The 21,113-nt window shown below is 39.7% G+C and overlaps 1 protein-coding gene across 3 annotated transcripts in view; it reads left to right on the plus strand.

Moving 5' to 3' along the window:
- The window catches only part of LYN (LYN proto-oncogene, Src family tyrosine kinase), a 51,498-nt gene that overhangs the window by 25,779 nt on the left and 4,606 nt on the right, over positions 1 to 21,113 (plus strand). For all 3 annotated transcript variants that reach the window (XM_032182981.1, XM_032182980.1, XM_032182979.1), the window contains exons 8-12: positions 506 to 658; positions 7,447 to 7,629; positions 8,557 to 8,633; positions 17,058 to 17,211; positions 19,298 to 19,429. In XM_032182981.1, coding sequence (XP_032038872.1) covers positions 506 to 658; positions 7,447 to 7,629; positions 8,557 to 8,633; positions 17,058 to 17,211; positions 19,298 to 19,429 — 699 coding nt within the window. The remainder of the gene's footprint in view (positions 1 to 505; positions 659 to 7,446; positions 7,630 to 8,556; positions 8,634 to 17,057; positions 17,212 to 19,297; positions 19,430 to 21,113) is intronic.

Here is a 21,113-nt window from a genome sequence, read left to right on the forward strand (position 1 = left end):
TATGCGTGGTAATTCTTCTGCACAGCTTATAAACCTGAGAATTATTTTATATTTGTATTAAAGTTATAGGTGGTAAGAGACTGGAGAAGAAATAATTGTGACCTACTTATGCTTGCATTCTTATGTGTGCACACATCTAAAACGACATAGCATAAGAAAACTTAAGGACAGATTCAGAATAAAGATTTCAAGCCTGACACCAATGTGCATCTTCATACTTTCTGTTAGCAATCAGATCTTATAGTTATTTGGTACAAACTGTACTAAAACAAAATAACCTGATGGTAACCAGATGTGTGTGGCACTTCTCTATTAAATCTGTCCCTGAATTTCAAACTGTAGAAACACTTAAAGTTGTGTGAAAGCACTAAAAAGATTACATTTTCATAGGCACTGACTTGTCTGAAAATTATTTTGAGCTGGTTAATGCACACCTAAATCAAATGGTCTTTGACTCAATGGATTGCAATGGATTTTATATTTTGTTTTTCCTTTGAAAAAACAGAGCAATCAGATGGCTTGTGTAGAAGGTTGGAAAAAGCTTGTATTTGTCCTAAGCCACAAAAACCATGGGATAAAGATGCATGGGAAATTCCACGGGAATCAATTAAATTAGTGAAGAAACTTGGAGCTGGTCAGTTTGGAGAAGTCTGGATGGGTAAGTTTATTTATTTCTTTGAAAATAATATTAAAATCTCATGAAAGAAGTACAGTTTAAGAATCACTCAGAATAATGGTGGACAGAAGCCTTGTCTGATATACTTGTAAAAACAGAACAGTCAGGCTCAGAATATACCTTCTCATGAGGAAAAATAATAGGAGAGAGGATCTGTGAAAGATAAGGCACCTGACACAGACATGGAACAAATTGTCTTATAGCAAATTATGTGTAAAGTTTCTAACATCTGTTGGAAAAGAAGAGACTGAAATATAATGGATGGGACTACCATAACCTGGTGAAAAAAAGGAGATATTTAATACAAGATTATTGTTGGAGCTTGCTACTCAGGAAGCAGGTGGCTGATGTAGGTAGAAGATAAGAGACTGATCACCCCTAACCTTGAACTATCATGCAGGTCCCCAATAATGAAAGCGTTGTAAGACTTACAAGTAGTAAATTTTAATATATAACCAGCTAAAACTGATAGAGTTAATTATTATAATCATAATTTACCTTGCTTGTTTAAAAACATTTTTATTTTCTCAGCCTCAGTGGCTTCCCCTGGCTACGACCACTGTCTAATCGTGTTCTGCAAAAATGTTTTAATTCTCTTGCTTTTGAAGTGCTGCCTATTCAGGGGTCTGAGTATTCTTTTGGGAAGCATATTATGTGTTCTGTGTGTAATTCATTGGTTACACACATGTTAACAGTTACCATCTTACTTGACTTAATTGAGATAAACTATACCTTCCTTCCAAAGTCTTCACTATGATGTTTCTTCAGGTCAAATCATTGTCTAACCCTTCCCTGAGTCTCCTTTTTGGAGGTTATATTTAGATAGCAATAAAATCATTTTAATACTATTACAACATTTTTTTATTATTGGTATTATTATGATTCTACAGGCGGGGCATTTCTAAGAAACTTAGAAGCATATCCCTAAGCTTATTAGCAGATGCTAAGGGTGCTCTAATGACCCACAGGAGTGCAGCAGTCTAACAGGAACACACTTGATATTTCGTTGTTTTAAAGAGATGTTTTCTAATAGGTACAATCTGCTGATACAAATTATGCAAAAATGTCAGCGACACATCTCCATGATGCAACATAGACAAATTCAGCCTTTCATCTGCCTTCACAACAAAAGGCTTAAGAAAGCCTTTGGCTGTGTTATACATAAATGACAATTTACTTGCCAGTTGAGACAGGTGTCAGCCATTGTACAGTTTTTCTCTTCCTGATAAACCAGGCCAAGAAATAATTAACTGACATTGAAATGCTGTGGAAGACTTCATGGCAGAATGTTATCACCTGCTTGAAAATGTAGATCATTATGGGAAGTGACTACTTCTGCATGCACACACAAAGGCATAAAACTTTAAAAGGGTGTTTCTGGTTCAAGATGCTTCCTCTTATTTGTGTCGTTATTTTGACATCTAAATTGGGCCTAACCCTTTTATCTGAATTGTCGCACTGTGAGAAAAATTAATGTACTGTGAAGTGATCACTGTGTTTCCTCTTCTCTGCTTCATTTCTGAAGCGAGAGAAGCTGATTTGCTCAGTACAGATCCTTTCAAATCAGGGGCGTGGTTAATCTTAGAGCCAAGGAGGTTCAGGCTGAAAAACACTTATCAGGTCACCTGTGCAGGATATAAACAAACAGTGTTGATTGTAATGATGACTAACCAGAGGCATCATGAGTTAAACAGAGATACTGAGAAATAAGCTACTTGTTAGACTCTGCTGATTACTTACCTCATCTGGAGCAAAATTATGTTTAGGTCATAGTATGAATGAGAAATACTATTCCATAGCTTCAATACCAAATACACTTCTGCTTGCTAAAGGATTTTGATTTCAGAGGGAACAGTGTTTGGTTCAGAAGAACTTTGTCCAGTTCTGGGCTTCCCAGAACAAGAGAGATATGGAGAGAGACCAACAAAGGGCCCTGAAGAAGTTGAAGGGACCTGAACATCTCTTCCTCTGAGGAAGGGCTGAGAGGGCTGGGACCCTTTCACCCAGAGAAGAGAAGGCACGGTTTCAGTCTTATCAGCATCTAGAAATACCTGAAGGGAAGGTAGAAAGAGAATAGAGCAAGTCTCATTTCAGTGGTGCCCAGTGCCAGGACAAGAAGCAGTGGGCACAGAATGAAATACAAGAGGTTCCATGTGAACATCAGGAAGCAATTCTTTACTATGATAGTTGACCAAGCACAGGATGTCCAGAGAGGCTGTGAAGTCTCCTCCTTGGAGATCTTCAGAAGCCACCTGGACATGGTGCTGAGCAGCCTGCTCTGGGTGCCCCTGCTTGAGCAGGGGGTTAGGCAGATGGTCTCCAGAGGTCCTTCCCAACCTTAACCACTCTGTAGTATATGGGAAGATAGAGACAATATTGTTACTGCAATGTGAAGATTTGCCAGAATTCTCTTATAGTCTTTTTAGTTCAACAATAAGTATTTTTTGAGCTTGCAAGCTGACATCCTGCTCCTGCACGTGTACTTTTGGGTTTTGGAGAAAGCTAGCATATGTTAGAGAAGATTGTCTTGGTTTCAGCTGGAATAGAGATAACTTTCTTCCTAGTAGCTGGTATGGAGCTGTATTTTGGATTTAGGATGAGAATAATGCTGATAACACATGTATGTTTTAGACCACTCAGTCTATTGCCCCCGGGGAGGATGCAGGAAAGAATCAGAAAGGTAAATGTGCGAGAACTCATGGTCTGAGATATGGACAGTTTACAAGGTAAAGCAAAAGCTGCTATGCAAGCAAAGACAAATAAGGAATTTATTTGCCACTTCCCATTGTCAGGCAGTTGTTCAGACATCTTCACATGTGACAGTTTCTTGGGAAGACCAATGCCATCACTCAGAACACCTGCATGCCTACTCCTTTGTGCCTACTCAAGTCCTGCACACAGCTCTGGGGTCCCCAGCACGAGAAGGACATGGACCTGTTAGAGCAGGTCCATAAGAGGGCCTGCAAATGGTTGGCACACCTTTCCTGTGAAGACTGACTGAGAGAGTTGGTATTGTTTAGCCTGGAGAAGGCCCAAGGAAGGCTTTATTGTGGCCTTCCAATACTTAGAGGGGGCTTATAAGAAAGATGGAGAAAGACTTCCTACCAGGGCCTGTAGTGATAGGACAAGGGGTAATAGTTTTAAACTAAAAGAGGGGAGATTTATACTAGACATAACTAATTGTTTACTCAGAGGGTGGTGAGGCACAGGCTCCCCAGAGAAGCTGTGGATGCTCCATCCCTGGAGGTGTTCAATACCAGGCTGGATGGGGCTTTGGCAACCTGGTCTGGTGGGTGGGAACCCATGGCAGGGGTTGGAACTAGGTGAATTTTAAGGGCCCTTCCAACCCAAACTGTTCTATGGTGTAGATGGTGAAGGAAGAGTGATGTGCTGATGTGCCATAGGATGTAGAGAAGCTGCCATCATTCTGACTCTTTCCAGACAGCATCCTGGAAATACTGTACCTCCTGCAGCTGCAATAGCCTGAGACATTGTCTGACTTCTAACAGTATCACACTTGATTAGCTCAGGTTGTTTCCAGTATAACCTTATAGGGAATTAGTGTGAAGGCAGAGGAAGGAGAAAGCTGCCTCTTGTAGACTCGTTCACAAAGCTGACCATCTTCAGTCCTGGAGATCTGTTCAGAAATGCTTTTGGTAGGCTCAACTTATTGCCTATTATGAGTTTGTATCACAGTTTGGCCTGAATAAGCCCATGTGAAAATCTGGCAACCTGCCTGTGAAAATACCATATTCAACTCCAAAAGAAATGGGTAAAACACAATTTTTGAGGGGTTCTATTCATACATGTAAGAAGAGCGTAGCTCTCTGTAAGCAATTGTCAGATTCCTCAGATTTGCCTATTATTTCTTGCATCATATCTAATTTTTAACAAAAGCCTAAACTGCTGAGGGACTTGCTTCCTGCCATGGTATGAAAGGGTTTTCATCTATGGAGTTTAGTTTATTTGGGCATCTTCTTTAGTGAAGTGATGAACCAGGGTAGCACCGTAAGAGTAGGGTCTATGTTTTATGCATTTTTGTTCCTAGTGTGCATTGATATGACGTGAACCATAATGCTCTGTGACATTAATAATCCATGAATAGAATTCTCAAGTAGGGACAAGAGAAAAGTTAACAAGCCACATGGAGCCATTACGGTGTAGTTTATTAATGAGACTCATTTTGCTTGCATCTCAGGTGTAAAAGATTCTCTCATTTTGTAAACCCCAATTTAGAATATAAGTAATAAACATTTTGGGGTGTATTTTCTTATGCAGCTGTTATTAAAATCAGAGTAAACCATACCTCAAAAATACTATTATTTTCATGAAGACATGTAAAATGAACCAAGAAAACTGGCTAGTACATCTCATCAGCATCACAGATGTATTTTTACAGTACATACAGGAGCTGAATATTAGTTGCAAAGAATCTGAATTTTATGTCAGATGACCTAGATGTAAGCAAGAATTTCATTGCTTATCTATCTGTCCTTTTGAGTTCATGTTTAGGTGGCAAAGTGAGCATCAGTTCATTCATATCATATGCCAAGGAATACCATGACAAACCAAGTGTGGGGTCCTCTTAGTAATCATAAGTGACGTGACCTGAGGACTAAGACATTAAGCTTTGGTAGTACAGATGCATACTGAAAGGATGTTGCCTGCTCCGTGTCTGTCTAGCTCGATATTCTAACATAATGCTCCTCTTCATGTGTTATTCGTACTCTGACATTTCTGGCTCACAGATGATGGGAGTTTTCTTTCAGGTGGCTAGGTGACACCAGCTTAGCTGAAGAGGTAGGGCCTCATGCTCTGTGAAGGCTTTACGTGTAATGGGTGGGGGAAAGAGGTAAAACAAATTCCAGTTTTTCTGAGCTGACAAGGGTCCATTTTTTATAGACATCATAACATTTGCTGAAGAACCCCTAGAGTTCACAACCACCTTTCCTCACTGGTGGTGTATTGTCGTTCCCGCCACCTCCCCCAAAACCTGATGAAATAAATGAGTGAGAGACAGATCAGGATCAAATGTCTCTAATGCTCTCATGCTACTTTGTTTTGTATGTTACCACCAGAGGACCAGGATAGACTGTTTTCCTGCAGTATTGGGTGAGGTTTTTGTTGTTCGTAATGCAAATTTTCTGTAAGCAGAAACCTAGTCTGATGAATCTCTAGTGAATGTAAGATACTGTTATATAGTCAATGTTAAGAGTGTAGATAGAATTGTCCCACAGAAGTAAAGGTATTAATTAGTATGTTTAACAGAGTATTCAACAAATGGGGAGTGGAACTGGTGCTCTCATTCAGGGTATGGTGTAGAATATTACAAACTACAGATAAAAAGCCTTCTGCTTTTTAAGCAAAAAGATGTATTTAATACATGTTTGTTTGTTTGTTTGTTTTTTTTTTTTTTCATGGATAGAAGTTGTATACCTGAATTTTAATGGCAGAATTTGACTTGTTATTGTCATTTCTTCTTATTAGACCATCTAGAGGCATATCTGTGTTATACTCTGATCATACTGTGCTTGGAAAAAATATATTTAGTAATCATGCAATTGAATATTTGCTCACAGTTATTGTGGCTTTTCTCAGATGATGATCTTTCTTTTAAAAAAGGTGATAAAACGTGCAATGATTAGAGCAATTACTTAGGACCTGGAAATTATTTCCCTGCTTTGCCACTGAGCTTCTGTATTAAGGCAATAAGTAATATACAGAAATTGCAGGCTCCAATTTAGAGGTACATCCATTGTGGTAATACTGTCTGGATTGTTGCTGAATGTGGAACCGAGGTTATTTCTCTTGAATCACAACAGCTTTACCTCTCCAAGAAGTGTTTTTGCAGTGTTGAAATGTGTATAGTAAGGGGGACTAAAGGCTGCAGTTTGATATTACTGGAGCTATCTGTAAATCTGGAGTGAAGATGTTGCATTTATATCCCTCTCTTTTTCTATTTATTTTCTATTTCTTTTCTTTCCTATTTCATTTCCTTTTCAAATTTAAAAAACAAACAACAAAAAAAAAACTTTACAAGATAAACTTTAGGATCAGTTCTTGCTATTCTCTTGATTTTATCTAATGCTATTTTAACCTTTATATACTGATAATTGCATTTTATATAGTCAGAGTATTACATTACAAGGTTTGATAAACAGAGAAATGAAACAGCCATGATTCATTCTACGCTTGGCATGTGCTATGTGGAAAGGATTTATCGTGTTTTAAATCTTGCTCTGAACACTGCAGGATTGCAGTCCTGCCAGCATATCTCTGATGGTCACGAGAATGCTCATTTGGTTGCACTTTTCTGAAGAGTTCCATTTTGAGTACTGGGGGTTAAAGAAAAGATTATAAGCATGAGACTGGCATGCATAAAATGGTTCTAACCATACCATTTAAAGACGCTCCGCAATCCATTGGCTCTCTTAGATTTTGAGACAGTTTATGTGGATGTTTGTTAAAACACCTCTTGACTGTTTTAGTATTTTCTCATGGCCTACTTATAAATGAAAGCTTGCTTTCTTTATTTTTTCAAATAAACCATTCATAAAAAGTAGAAAATTGATTATAATTGACTGCAGTGTATCACTGGCAAAACATAAAGGAATTTTAACGTCAATATTTGTGCTACATGTGATTGCTTGTTGTCAGGGGCCTAGCTGTTAACGGAATCTAACCTCACCAGCTTTATGGGTTCCTGCTAGTCAGGGTGCTGCGTGGTGCAGGGTGACTGCAAGTGCACTGAACGTATTTCCTCCTTTTAGGTTATTATCATAACAGTACAAAAGTGGCCGTCAAGACTCTGAAGCCGGGAACGATGTCTGTGCAAGCCTTTCTGGAGGAAGCCAACCTCATGAAAACACTTCAGCATGACAAGCTAGTTAGGCTTTATGCTGTAGTGACCAAAGAAGAACCTATTTATATTATAACAGAATTCATGGCAAAAGGTGAGAATGACAGAGGATCTGCAAGTGGGGTTTTAGTAAACACTTGTGTTTATTAATCATTCATTAGTCAGTGCCCATCCTTTAAAAAGGAAGCAGCAGAAAAGGAAAACTTGGGATTTTAACATTTTTCTTTTGTATGCTCTGATATAAAGTGAGGAAGCTTAGAGGAGGCATAAGGGCTTGATTTTCTGATTCATAATTGCATTTTTGAAATAACCTTTTTTTTTTTTTTAACAGATTTCTTAAATGTAACTTTTTAAAATTATTTAAGGTGCAGAGCATAACCCTCAAAATAGCTCTGGTTCCTTTGGGTTCTAATACTTAACTTTGGTGTCATAACAAGACAATAATTAAAACCTTAGAAATTGTCTTATATAGCTCTTGAATTGATAAATACTTGTTTAATAAGGGGAGTGATGAGTGTTCCTGAAAAGATTGCTGCACTACTAGAAAGGGACAAACTGTAATAGATTATCACTACAAAAAATAAGTGAGGTTTCCTTCTCAGATTGTCTTAGTAGGGTTTTTGTTTGTTTTGTTCTGTTTTCAAGCAGTTCTGCTGATGACTTCATAAACACTAGCTACCATTCAGCAATTCATTCTTTACCACCTTGAAAGAATTAATGAGTGAGATTCTCCTAGAGAACTTTCCCACTAGCCTGTAGATTAGGGTAATTATCCAATTCAGCACCACTGAACTAAGGTATGCTCTGATGTGAGTTTTCTACACCCAGGGAAATTGCAAAACTTGGATACTTGCCATGCTGACTTGAACGTTACTCTTATTAGGTCGTGTAAAGAGATGGGCTTGAAAATACATGAAAACCATTCACTGCAAAACTTCCATGACTCAGAAAATTGGGGACCTAGTGGGAACTTTATTCTGAAAATAAGCTACACTGACTTAATCTTTCTCTGTTGTAACAGGAAGTTTGCTGGATTTTCTGAAGAGTGATGAAGGAAGTAAATTATTGCTTCCAAAGCTAATTGACTTCTCTGCTCAGGTAAGTTATAAGAAATATGCTCAAAATTAAGGGGTTCTGTTTCTCTCCAGGTCTGAAACTCAGAATGGGAAACTATCCTAAACTTTGTTGCATTAAAGGAGAATTTAGTTTTCAAATGTTTTGGTCTGAGTAAATATGGTTACTTGAAAGGAGGGAATAGAGGAACAAAGTGTTTCAAAGGGAACTTGTGAAGTTAGGCCTCCCTCTTCGATACTGCTGGTGATCTACGTAGATGGCGGTGGTACACAGTCACTTTCCTTTGTGGAAAGGCTGTTTTCATTTCCAACAGAAGTGAGGTTAAAGTGTACAAGTTCTGTAGAGTGAGTGCTTATGAGATACCTCCAAGTAGCATTCATTGGTGGTGTCGTCTTAATTTCCTAGGTTAGATCAATTAGTCAAACTTCTATGTTAACTTCCACAGAGTAATGTTAGTTTCAAATTCATGCGTAAATTACTGTGAAGTAAATAAAATCTAATCAATATTTCTTATGAAATATCATTGGTTGTGAAATCATGGAGATAGTCTCAAAATATACAAGTTATTCCACATCATAAGAAAAAATTTAGAGAGAAACCCCAAAGTGATTTGCATGTCAAGGTCTGTATCAAAGGTGCCTATAGTGCACCTTTTCTGCCTCTGACAGTTATACACTATAAATGTCCAGGGAGAAAACTCACAGTGAACTAAAATAAGATCAGGAATATTTTTTTTTGGCCTTGGTTGATGCAGTGTTGAGCTCTGCATGTCTTTTTAATCACACTGTTCTAGTAAGGCAGTTTACCTGCCTATCCAAGCTTCTCAGGAAGACTGAAAACGGAACGAGTGGTAGCTGAGGGTTGTCTTCTTTTTTCCCCTTGTATGCCTGTGATGTTTCCCAAGGCTGAGCTGCTCACAGCCACGCTGCACAGCTGGCGTGCCTGCATGCATGTGTCCACACAATAATTATGTTGCAACAAAAAGTTCTGAAACTTTACCCATTGCAGAACAATACATTAGCAATGGACTTGTGACTCAGCGGCATGAAAACGGTCAGGAAGTGTTTCCACTTAATACATTGCCTTTTTATGTAGAGAAATGGCCTTTGTCACCTTTGGCCTTGTCTGATAGGGAAGGACTGGGAGTGAGAGAAAGGGAGGGGAGGCTGTGGCTGTGTGACTAACAGATAGCTGAAAAATGTAATGCCCTTAAACATGAACCCGCTTATGGAGTTGATTTTTTCACTATTAAAGACTGCTGTGAGCTGGCGTTTGCATTGCCAGATGGCTACTCAGTGCTTCACTCTCTGAATTCATGAAGTCTTTGCCTTGAACAGTCTTGAAAGAAATCTGTATTTACAAGGGATAAAATATTCTGATTTTGGAAAAAAAAAAAGTTAGGAGTGCTCCCATGGGTGAAATAAACATCTTGTAAAAAGACAGCATTTTTTAGCAAGTAATTGAATATACTACTACTCTGCTGTACTGATTCTGCTGTTTTGTTATCTGAGCATCTGCACGCATCAGTTGCTGTTGTTAACAGCAATGGAGGAAGATTTAGGTGGACCTAAGTCTGCTGGTGACTTCAGTGTATAGCTGTGGACTCAGGTTTTTTTTTTTTTTTTTTTTAATTTCTGTATTTTGCTGTAGTAGCAGTCCCAGTTTATGAAATTAGGTCTTTGAAAAACATGGCAAGAAAATGCTTGCTAGGAAGGCAATCCAGCTCTGTTTCTCAAACAATCTGCCCTCTGGAAGAGCTGAGGTTTCTCTTTTGTGTTTTAATTAGTGTGTATGAGTAGGGGCTAGGGAAATCTAGGGTTGGTTATGCCCTGGCAAAGATAATTTTGGCCACTAGAGATGAATGCTAGCAGTCTCTGTAATGAGAGTGTTTTAAAAGAAGCTGAGTTTTGCAAACATATCTTCAGCACGTACTGCCTGCTTTAATACAAAATAGACTGGAGGCATCCCCTGTAGAATTCAGCAGAATTGTGAATTTTCAATATATGCCAGGAACAAAGTCAAGTACACAGAGCAACCAACATCTGAGCCTGTTTCCCTCTATGTAGAGCCTATGAGACCACTACTTGGTAAGTGTTAAGTAGCCCAGCACCCTCACCGTCTGGTCCTGTAACTTCCTTGGTCTGGCAGTCACGAGCTGACACAACTTACGAGCAGTTCCTGGTACTTCTGCTTCTCAGCTCAGCAAGCAGGCTGAGGAAATGCAAAGGTGCTGTTGGCTGTCGGTTCCCAGTTACAGGCTTGGGCGTGAGCGAATTTCATTGCTTTGTCCACAACCTCTGCTGCCAGATCTTGCTAAGGCAGCAGACCAAAACACTCAGCGTGCAGGCTGCTCGTATTCCCCTCTGTCATTTACAGGCAGTAGCCTGGCTGTTGCATCACCAGGGTGACTGGCAAACTGGATCTTAGTAGTTGTTTCCTGTCTTGCCCCACAGCTAATTTACCCAAAGAGCTTCCAATTCTTTGTTTCTAGTTATTGAACTCAGGCTTTTATGAGGTCAACTAAGAATGTATGATGCAAATTCAGTGAACTTTTTGCATGTATAAACTCTTCCTACTTCTTATGCGAATCTGTTATCTGCTGCTTAGCATACACGTGCATAATGGCTGTGTTTAGGAAAATTATATCGATTATTAATGAACATACTCATGTCATACTTTTCAAACTGGTCAGTTGTATCACAAAAACAGTCTTTTCCATGCAGCACTGATACTTCCATTAATCCTTCTATGACCTACAACTTTGTTAGCAACTCTTATCCTCTTATTTCTGCCTTTTAAGGCTACAATGCCATTAGACTAATAATAATATTGAAATAATAATAATGATTCTCTCTAGTATTCCAGTACATAATTACTCTTTTTTTTCCCATGTGGGTCTACTTTACCTACCTAGCTGTTTGACTGGAGAAAGTGGAGTACATTTTTGCAGCCTTTCCTGACCCACCTTTAGGATAAACTCTGCTGCAAATGGAAAATAGGTATTACATTAATTATCATTTGAAGAATTAAAATGTTTCTCAACAGTTTTCAGTTTCAGAGGGTCTATACCCTTTTCATAGGCGCTTACCCTAATGATGTGAGGATGAATTCTTTTTTCAAATTCTTCAAGTGTGTTTTATTTTATTACATGTCTGGCCATCATTGAAAGGAATCTGGTTTTGGTTAACCCTAGACCAAATAAAGTCTTATCCAGGTCAATAGCATGTGTTTGCTTAAACCTTCCAAAACCGCAGGCTGTTTTTTCTGACACTCTTCCCTAAGAACTGGGAATTACCAAATTTAAAGCAGTGTGAACCTCAGCAGATGCTACATTACTTCCTCTTCTTAAACCTCATCAGGATAGTCCCTCACACTATAGCTGCTTTTCACTGATTTCCTATGTACTCTGGCTTACATAGGCTGCTTCACCTGCTTTAGCAGGAGCTTCCCACAGGGCCACAGGTCTGGGCTGGGTTGCAGTGAGAGCAGCTCTGTGGCCACCCTCCGCCCAGCCCAGCAAAGGAAAAGGGATGTGGCCAGGATGTCCTGCTCACTGCTGAGCCCTCAGATGCAGCCTCAGTGGTAGAGCAGCCCTGGGGAGTGAGAATCACTTGTGTAGCAGGTGGCAACAGCAATTCAGAGGGATCATTGAAGCCGTCTTTATTCACAAATCCCTGGCGTCTATGGGGTGCATTTTCACCTGTAGCTTTCACATGTACAGATCCTGAATGGACAAAAAAGCCCCATCTGTCCATGCAAAGGAAAGCCTTTTAAAAATACCTAAATGATCCCCAAAGTAACTGTTTCTAGATTATTTTGGTTTAAAAATTATAGATGAAATAGGGCTGGAGAGTGGGGATGATTTAGCATTGTGTTTCTTAGTCTTTTGGGCATCATAACATCATAGGTCATATCTATTTTTTTCTTTTTTTCTTTTTTTTTTCTTTTTTTTTCTTCTTCTTTTTCTTTTTCCCCCCAGAATTGATTTAATTTGTAACCAAATACAAACTAGGTGCAACCTTGAATACTGATTCATTACTTCAATTTATTTATTCTTTGTCTGTATTTTACTTCCCTGTTTTACAGGTGAGTAGAGGCTCTGTGACTTTGGATTTACTGACAGTGTTCAGGTGTTTCATAAACACTCATATCCTTCAAAACTGTTCTAGCCCAGTTTCCTTTTTATACCCTGAGTTCTTACCCCTTTGTTATTCATGTCAGCCATGCGTGCATCCTTGATGCTTTTAGTGAAGACTGAAGCAAAAGCAGGCATTTAAAAACTTATCTGTGTCATTTGCATGTAGCCTTCCCCATCTGTTTAATGTAAATATTTTTGTTGCACATCTTGTTACAAATGCACCTCTAGAATGTTTCCCTGCTTACACTTTCTATTTGCAGAATGTTTTGTGGGTGAGTTCTTCTGATTTTTGTCACATTTGGGTATTCTTTTACAATTTATAATTTGACTGTATCATTTTCAGGGGTTTCAGGCCATGTAAAACTTGGCCAACCTTTTCTTGTTGAGCACTTCCTTGTGGTTTGCCCTTGCACTTGTAATTGTTGTTTCCTTGCTGGCATGGTTGTTCCTGAAACTGTTTTCCCATAAGGTTGCACCTGCCAACTCTCCAAGTTGTTTAAAGTTTGCTTTCCTAGGAAAAACAGAAGTCTTCATATTGCCATTCTTTCATTATGTTTCATTTTCATTCCCATCTGTTTCATGATCCCCATCACCCAGTTTTCGTTCTCAACTTGATATCATATATTCTCAGCATGATATAAAAACATCCTATCAGGTTAACCCCGAACAAGCCCATCTGGCCTTTTTAGTATTCCACATTTTTACACACGGCTTACAAATGCACAAGTGGAATCTGTTACAGATGTTACTGCAATCCTCTCTCTGCATTAATAAACAGCATTGCAAACAATATGTAAAACATGTCTCGTTTGAAGTAACTCTTGCAAAAATGAATCACAGGCCTTGGAATGAAAGTTGAAATGAAACATGTCTTTCAATTGAAAAGCTGAGCTGTGAAGGAATCCAGAAGTTCTTCAGTTTTGTAGGGAAAAATTTAAAATAAAATGATTGGCAGAGCTTCACACTTTGGGAAAAAAAAAAAAAAAAAAAAGAGAACATAACTGCCCATCTCTGTATGTGCTGTTTAGCTTCAGCTGTGGCATTTCATCAATGCAGCCTCGGAGTTGTGACCAAGTGGTTTTCATTTTCAGAAAGTGTAGCTTTGCTGTGAGAGCAGAGTCTCCTCTCCTGAGGTGGTGGTTTATTAGGTTCTCCCCTCTCCCTTCAGAAGATGTGAAGGACTGGGCAGAACACATGTAATGCTTCTTTTAGCGTCATTGCTTGCTCCCTGCTTTTCCTACCATTTTCTTCAAATATTTTGAAAGAGTTTTATTGTTTGTGAGATGACCCACAAGCATTCTGGAAAGATAAGTAATCACCATGCTTTACAGGCAGAAAGAACAGAAACTGAGAGAAAAAAGCACAGCTAGCTGAAATCACCATGTCAGTGACAGAGCCGTATGCAAAACGTTGGCTCCAAGTCATTTATTTATCGTCTGACTTTCAGCTGAAGATTTACAGTCTGGAGGCTGTCTTACGGGCTGATTTATTCCTTCCAGGAGTTAGTTGGTTACTTGTCATTCTTACATTGTGTACATAATTCCTACTACTTAGTGATTGCTTTCTATTATTGTTATTGTCAAATAATTTAGCTTAGGTAATTCTACAAGCATGCCAGTAGTTCATTATAGGTTATGAGAAAACCGGTTTCTTTTTGAGTAGCAGCAGTGCAGTGTAGGCAGGATCCTTTCTTAAAGGCCACGAAAACCATCGTGCGAGCCCAAATAATCTTTCCTTTCCTGCTTCTGACTAGCATGTCACCAAATAGCCTTGACAGGTACAAATGATCATTAAAAGAAAGGGAAAGAGTGCTTTCTTTTTCTTTTGTTCCTGTGGATTTCTTTACATGTAACATACCATTTGGCAGTGAAAACCCAACAATTATCAGAAAGAGTTATCGCATGGGCTCTGGCACACATTTCCTTCATCAAAAAATCCTTTTGTGTGGGTTGTTTTGTTGTGGGTTTTTTTGGGGTGTGTTTTTTTTTTTTCTTTCCTTTATTTTTTTTTGTTTGTTTGTTGATCACAAGGGCTTAACATGAACTGGATATATGAATTTGGTTGTTGATTTTCTGTGTTTCCCCTCCTGTTAATCAGAATTCCTTGCCCACTCATTTTTGGGAATTTTTTTGCATGCCCAAACGTTTGTACATACACGGCTTCTTTGAATTTCTCTGATTCAATACGGTCAAAACCATTGCCCTGGAATTGCATGGAAACGTAATTTGTATTTGCTGAAAACATAGTGAATTGTTTGCTGTCACATTCTTAGTTTGTGACTAACAGATGATAAGTTCAGTGGATCTGGCACAAAGAACAGGAAATAGAAAGGTCTTTCCAATGGCTTTGCTTGGCTGGGCTTGGAAACTGAGAATCACGGCCACAGACTTCTCTTCCATGAAATGGTTTTTCATTCGCCAGCCAGCAGTTAGTCCAAGTGTTGGATCTGTGCAGGGAAGTAAGAGGAAAGTTGATTCCTTCTTGATTGTTGCTGCGTTTTCACAGTGGCATTAGTGCACCTGTCTGCATTTCAGTCGCATCTGCCAAGCTGGCCAGTCCCACTTCAGCATTGATCTTAGAGCAAAACTTTCGCTTTCAGTTCTCCTTCTTCCCCAAACCCAAATCATCACATGTGGAGGAGAGATTTAAATGCTACCCTTCTATTTTGTGAGTAGCCTTTAAGCCTCTAGTAAGACTCTCTGTGGTGACTATTCACTAGTAGCTGCTTCCTTCATTATTTAAAATACCTTTTACTTATTTCTAGAAAATATGAAATGCAGAAGTTCTTCACTTTCTTCATCATCACAGATTTTCTTTCTTGTTTAGTGTGAGAACCCCCTTGTGTTGTGTAAGTGAAATTTAAGACTGCCCTGAAGAAGTGGCAATATATTGGTTTGTAAGAAGAGTTTTTCAGTGGCAGGAGGTGGGAGGGAAAGTGGCTGTGTGTTCCACTGCCTGAACAACAAAAGAGGAACGAAGGTAACGGGGTTTCACTGCTGTAAGGGGCAGTGCTGCGTGCGTGTGGTGTATCCCTCGGGGACTTTTTAAAAACGGATAAGCAGAAGTGGTGTGAATGTTTTCTTAAAGTTTTGTCAGGTGCTCCTGTCTGCTTTACTGCACAGCTGAAATGTGCAGCTCTGGCATGAGGAAGGTGTCCGTGTGCTCGTCTTCTCCTGAGATGTAGGGGAAAGAGCTTGTGTATGAGTGTGGTAGGAACTGGGGTGAAAAGGGCCCTTACGTTTCACTGCTGCTTCATTGACAAATCTGGGAGCTTGTGTTCCCCAAATAATGTGCATGGCAAAGACACGTCACCTGCAGAAATTCTGGAGTAGTGTCTCTGGCACAGTTAGCCTGTGGGACTTAAATGGAAATGGCACCAGCAATCTCACAGGGAAAAGAAATACTGACAGCTCCCAAGCACTGGTCTGGTGTTATTTTTTTCCTAGCTCCTATTAAACTTCTGGATAGCATACCAATGACACAAAATTTTTACTGCTCTGAGTTGAGAAACTATTTTTTTTTTTTTTTTTGAAAAGTAGTATGTTTTTCTTTGGGTGGGAAATAGGGCAGTCTGGACAAATGCTGAGGTAATCATCCCCAGTGTGTATTTTGAGAGCATTAATCACCTTCAATTTGATTTGGAAATTAATTTTGGTTGCTGAAATGCGAGTTAAATTTACTTGTGATAGTATCTGACTACTTGCTGTTGCCAAATGCTCCTCATGTATGAGCAGGTAGATGTTGTCGGAGGTGAAAATGTACATAAAGTTATTTGACCTGTCTTAGTAATTTCCCAGGCAATTTCAGGTAATTAGAAAGCTGGTGGGTTTTTTGTTTGTTTGCTTGTTTGCTTTTGTTTTGTCTCCTTTTCTTTTAAAAAACTTTCTGCATTGTTGCTTAATGAAACTTAAAAGAACATGTCTCTCATTTAACTTACTAATTTCTTCCATTTTCTTATTATTTTAAAAATAAATTGGTTAGTAAATTAGGAAAGAGAATATTGTAGTAGAAACCTTATGAACATTTCATTTAAATTTTTGATTTGGGTATCTTATCCTACTGGCTGTTATTCATCCAAACTATTCTTTTGAAGCTGCCACTGTAAGTACCATTTTGCAGGACTGGATCTACATGTAAATTTTGCATGGCAGTCAACCTCTCCTAATTTCCACATACAAAATGCTCCGAAGTTGCTGTTAATGAATCAGTGAACATGACTTTGCTGGTACATTGAAAGAACAGAGAGGCCTGGCCTGCCAATGGCATTGTATTGTGCTGAAATACCAAAACAGTTGTTTCGTTTGTTACAGATTGCAGAAGGAATGGCATACATAGAAAGGAAAAATTACATCCATCGAGACTTGAGAGCAGCTAATGTTCTGGTTTCGGACTTACTGATGTGCAAAATTGCTGATTTTGGACTAGCTAGAGTTATTGAAGACAATGAATATACAGCAAGAGAAGGTATGTTCTTTTGTTGTTTTGTTTTGTCTTTAAAAATTCAGTCTCTGGGAGGCATTGAGGCTGTATTTAAAATTAATATGATCACCAAGGACAGAAAATGCCATAAAAACTAACTAGCATTCTAATGCCAACAACTTTTAAAATGACCTGCAGCTTCCATCCCACTGAATTAAATGCTGAGAAATTATGAAAATTATTTTCTGTTCACATCCTAAGTGCCACATGCACCTTCCTTCCCTTACAGAAAGGAAGCAGCCCTGGTAGTTGTAGTTTTTGGGGGAAACTTTTGCAAAACTGGTTATCTTTTGGAGCTGCTTTAGGAGCTGCAGCATTGATTTGTGTGGTCGGCAGCATCACTCCTGTGCATAGGGACGCTCAAAGGCTGCCTCCTTTTTTGTCCCCTGTTCAGCACACGGCCAGGAGGTAATGCTGCAGCAGGGGCAGGACTGGTGAGAGAGGAAAGCATGCTATTAAAGATTTGTCTGTATTTTGCCATATGTGTTTTGCTAATATCGTCACAGGTTGTTTTAAGAAGGGCGTAGTCTATTAGCTGTAGTGAAAAGTTCTGTGTTTTTTTTTAATGTTCCCATGCACAAACTGCATTAGAGTAAATGCCCTAAAGCTTCTCTGAGCGTGCCTGTTGGCTGGCTGTCCTGCTCTCATTTTAAGGACACTACCTCATGTTTTCACACTGGCTGGGTGGAAACTGTGGTAATGTAGGATGAGAGTTTAAGAACCAAGGTATGCGGAAGAAAGAGAACAATGCGTTGTTCAGTTGAGATTAAAGGGAGACGATTAAAGGGCTACTCAGAAGTCACTAGGTAACCAGTGACTAATTCAATGGGAGCTCAGAGGGAAGGGCATGATTAAGCAGCTTTCAGAGGAACAGAACCCATACCTGTGTTTTTTTAGCCAGCTCTGGACATTGTGTATTGATTAAACGATCCTTTCATGCAATAAATTCCTTATGCTGGGTTTCTTTGATCAGTTTCCTGGCATTCAGTAGTTATCTAGCTTACCCGGTATTTTGTGCCAGCATGACAGAGCAGGGTAGAAAGGGCATAACCAGGATCTGTTTGCATTACTCTTCTTTGCCTGAAGAGCTAAAGTAATATTCCCCAGCAATGGCTGCTTCTTTTCTAACTAGATGGAGTTTGCATTTATATGGGATTTTTTTGGAATCAGTTATTTAGACACGAAAGACATATATTAATATATGACTTGCTACTCCTTTTGCATCTATGGCTGTTTAGAAATAACTGAGTGTGGCGTACGTTAAAGTGCATGTTGAAGTTAGATGGACTTTCTTTAAAATGGTAGAAGTTAGCTAAGTCTTGTGAAGTTCCAGATGATGGTTTCCTGGTTTCAGCTGGAATAGAGATAATTTTCTTCCTGGTAGCTGGCGTGGTGCTGTGTTTTGGATTTAGGATGAGAATAATGCTGATAACACACTGATGTCTTAGCTGTTTCAAAGCAGTGCTTACACAGAACCAAGGTCTTTCCAGCTCCTGGTGCTGCCCTGCCAGCAAGGAGGCTGGGGGTGCACCAGGAGCTGGGAGGGAACACAGCCAGGGCAGCTGGCCCAGGCTGGCAAAAGGGATGTCCCATTCCATGGGACATCATAAGGAATGATAAAAAGGGGGGAGTTGTGCTGCTCATGGTCTGGCTGGGAATTTTTTTTTAATTTCACCCTGATTCTCTCCCCCATCCTGCTCGGGGTTGGGGGAAGTGAATGTGGTGCTGAGCTCCTGCCAGGTTAAAGCCCAACAAACAGGATTTGTAAGATTTTTCCCTGACCACTGGTAGAAGGTAAAATGTTTACTGTCATTTTAGCAAAAGTTCACAATACCCGAGAGGCTATGGTGCTATGTAACTTTCAGCATTTCATTTGCACCTTTAATGCAGGACATGAAGCATGGCAACATGTGTCTTCCAGCACTTCTCTTCTGGTAATTCCTGGATAGAAGGAGTTGATGGTAACTTTGCTGTTCTAGGAGTACCATAGACAAGTCTCTTAAATCCTTCCAGTGGCCTGATATAGTGTTTAAATTTGCCTTTGACTGATTGAGACTGTTTTGTCTTTTAGGTGCAAAATTCCCTATTAAATGGACAGCACCGGAGGCAATTAACTATGGATCTTTCACTATTAAGTCTGACGTGTGGTCATTTGGGATTCTCCTGTATGAAATCGTCACATATGGAAAGATTCCTTATCCAGGTATGGACACATGATTATACCATTGCTCTGTATTTATGCTGCAGTGTTAAAAGGCAAAGAAATTACCCAGGGAAAGAGCTGGCATCTGACAGTAGCAAAACCGGTGATTTGGGAAATGTCTTGCAGGTAAAGGTAGTGTTTGAAAAGCTACCATGACCCTATGTGTAAGCCATGTGCCTCGTGGGGATAAATTTTAGTAAATGGACTAACAGCACCATGAATGAGGACTCATTTTTATATATTTAAAAGAATTTACAGCTGAATAGTTGTAATTGCCAGAGATCTCCACTTCACAGGCTAAAGCACTGTCATGGGGAGGACACAGTACAAGTTTCAATGGTACTGTGTAAGCTACTGGCTTCTTTTTTTTAATACCATAATATGTGAAAGTACTAAAGTGTGTTTTCACAAGCAAGCAGGCACTAATACTTTGTCGTCACGAGCTAATCTGAACAAACAAGAAACAGAGCCTAAAGCAGTGCTGCTGTACCACTTGGCATAGTTTCTCTTTGTTCCCATGGTTCAGATACGAGACCACAGGGGAGTACATCAATAGTGGCTATAAAGGTAGCTGTGAAATGGTGATGTGCTTCATGTTTCCTTTTTCTTTTTGTTAGACAAAATACATAGTGATGTTTCCAATGCATAGAAATAGCTCGTATAAAAGATATTTGTGTGTATAAAACCGTCACGTCTCGGGCATAGCTGATTAACTCAGGGCAGCAGGGTGCATTCACATAAGCTTGCTGAGGTTGTGGAAAATTAACCTAAATTCTCTTATCTTGTGGGTGAATGGAGAAAGTGCAGCTGTATTCACCTGGCCTGCTCACCTCCATTTAACAGACGGAGTAACTCCTGAGATAAAGCCTTTGGATCTGGCAGTTTACAGGCAGGAAAGGGAGAGCAGTTGTTATATATTCAAGCAATGCTTTCCCAGCACTTCCAGTGCAGCAGCTCTTGCTGTTTAAATGGTGAAACCATTTTCACCACCACTTCATGAGCAGCTGAAACTGCATCCTGAAACAACAGGGATGTCGAAGTGACAGAACCAAGTGACCTGAGTCCCAAACCCTGCCGTGACAGTAGGCTTAACACCTGTGGGAACAGGAGACCGGACTTCCAATGGGGCTCAAGCAGCTGGGGAAAGGTTGATGGCAGCCAGCTTGATGTTATATGAGGGAAGAACACATCACCTTTCCGTGCAGGAGGCAGAGCCAAAGCAGACGTTCTTATCTCTCCTCAAGGCTCCAGTCCAGGGAAGCACTTAAGCTCAAGAGCAGCCCCCTTAAACTTCAGGAGGTGATAGGGCTGCTTGCATAGCTAAATGTTTAAACATTTTTTAGGTAAGGGCTATAAAATATGTGACTGAGTAGCTGGTCCTCCCAGTCTTAGTCTAAAAAAGCTGCTCAGGTCCCCAAGGAAAGATCAGATGGAAGCTGTCAGCAGCAGGGTAATTCATGGCTCTTCCCACAGTTGCAAGACTTTATTTCCCATTAGCACATGCCCGTGCATCCAGACACTAGTCCGTGCTGAGGTGGCCCCACAAGGTTATTTCTGGATGCCTCGAAAATTGTCGTTCCCCGAGCAGACCTACAAACTCACCCAGAAACCAGCACTACAAAAATACAAAACCCCAACCAATACTTAATTCTGCAGCTAAGTCTGCTATCTCTTTACCTCCATA

This window comes from Aythya fuligula, chromosome 2 (assembly GCF_009819795.1).
Source record: "Aythya fuligula isolate bAytFul2 chromosome 2, bAytFul2.pri, whole genome shotgun sequence".
Classification (NCBI taxonomy): Eukaryota; Metazoa; Chordata; class Aves; order Anseriformes; family Anatidae; genus Aythya; species Aythya fuligula.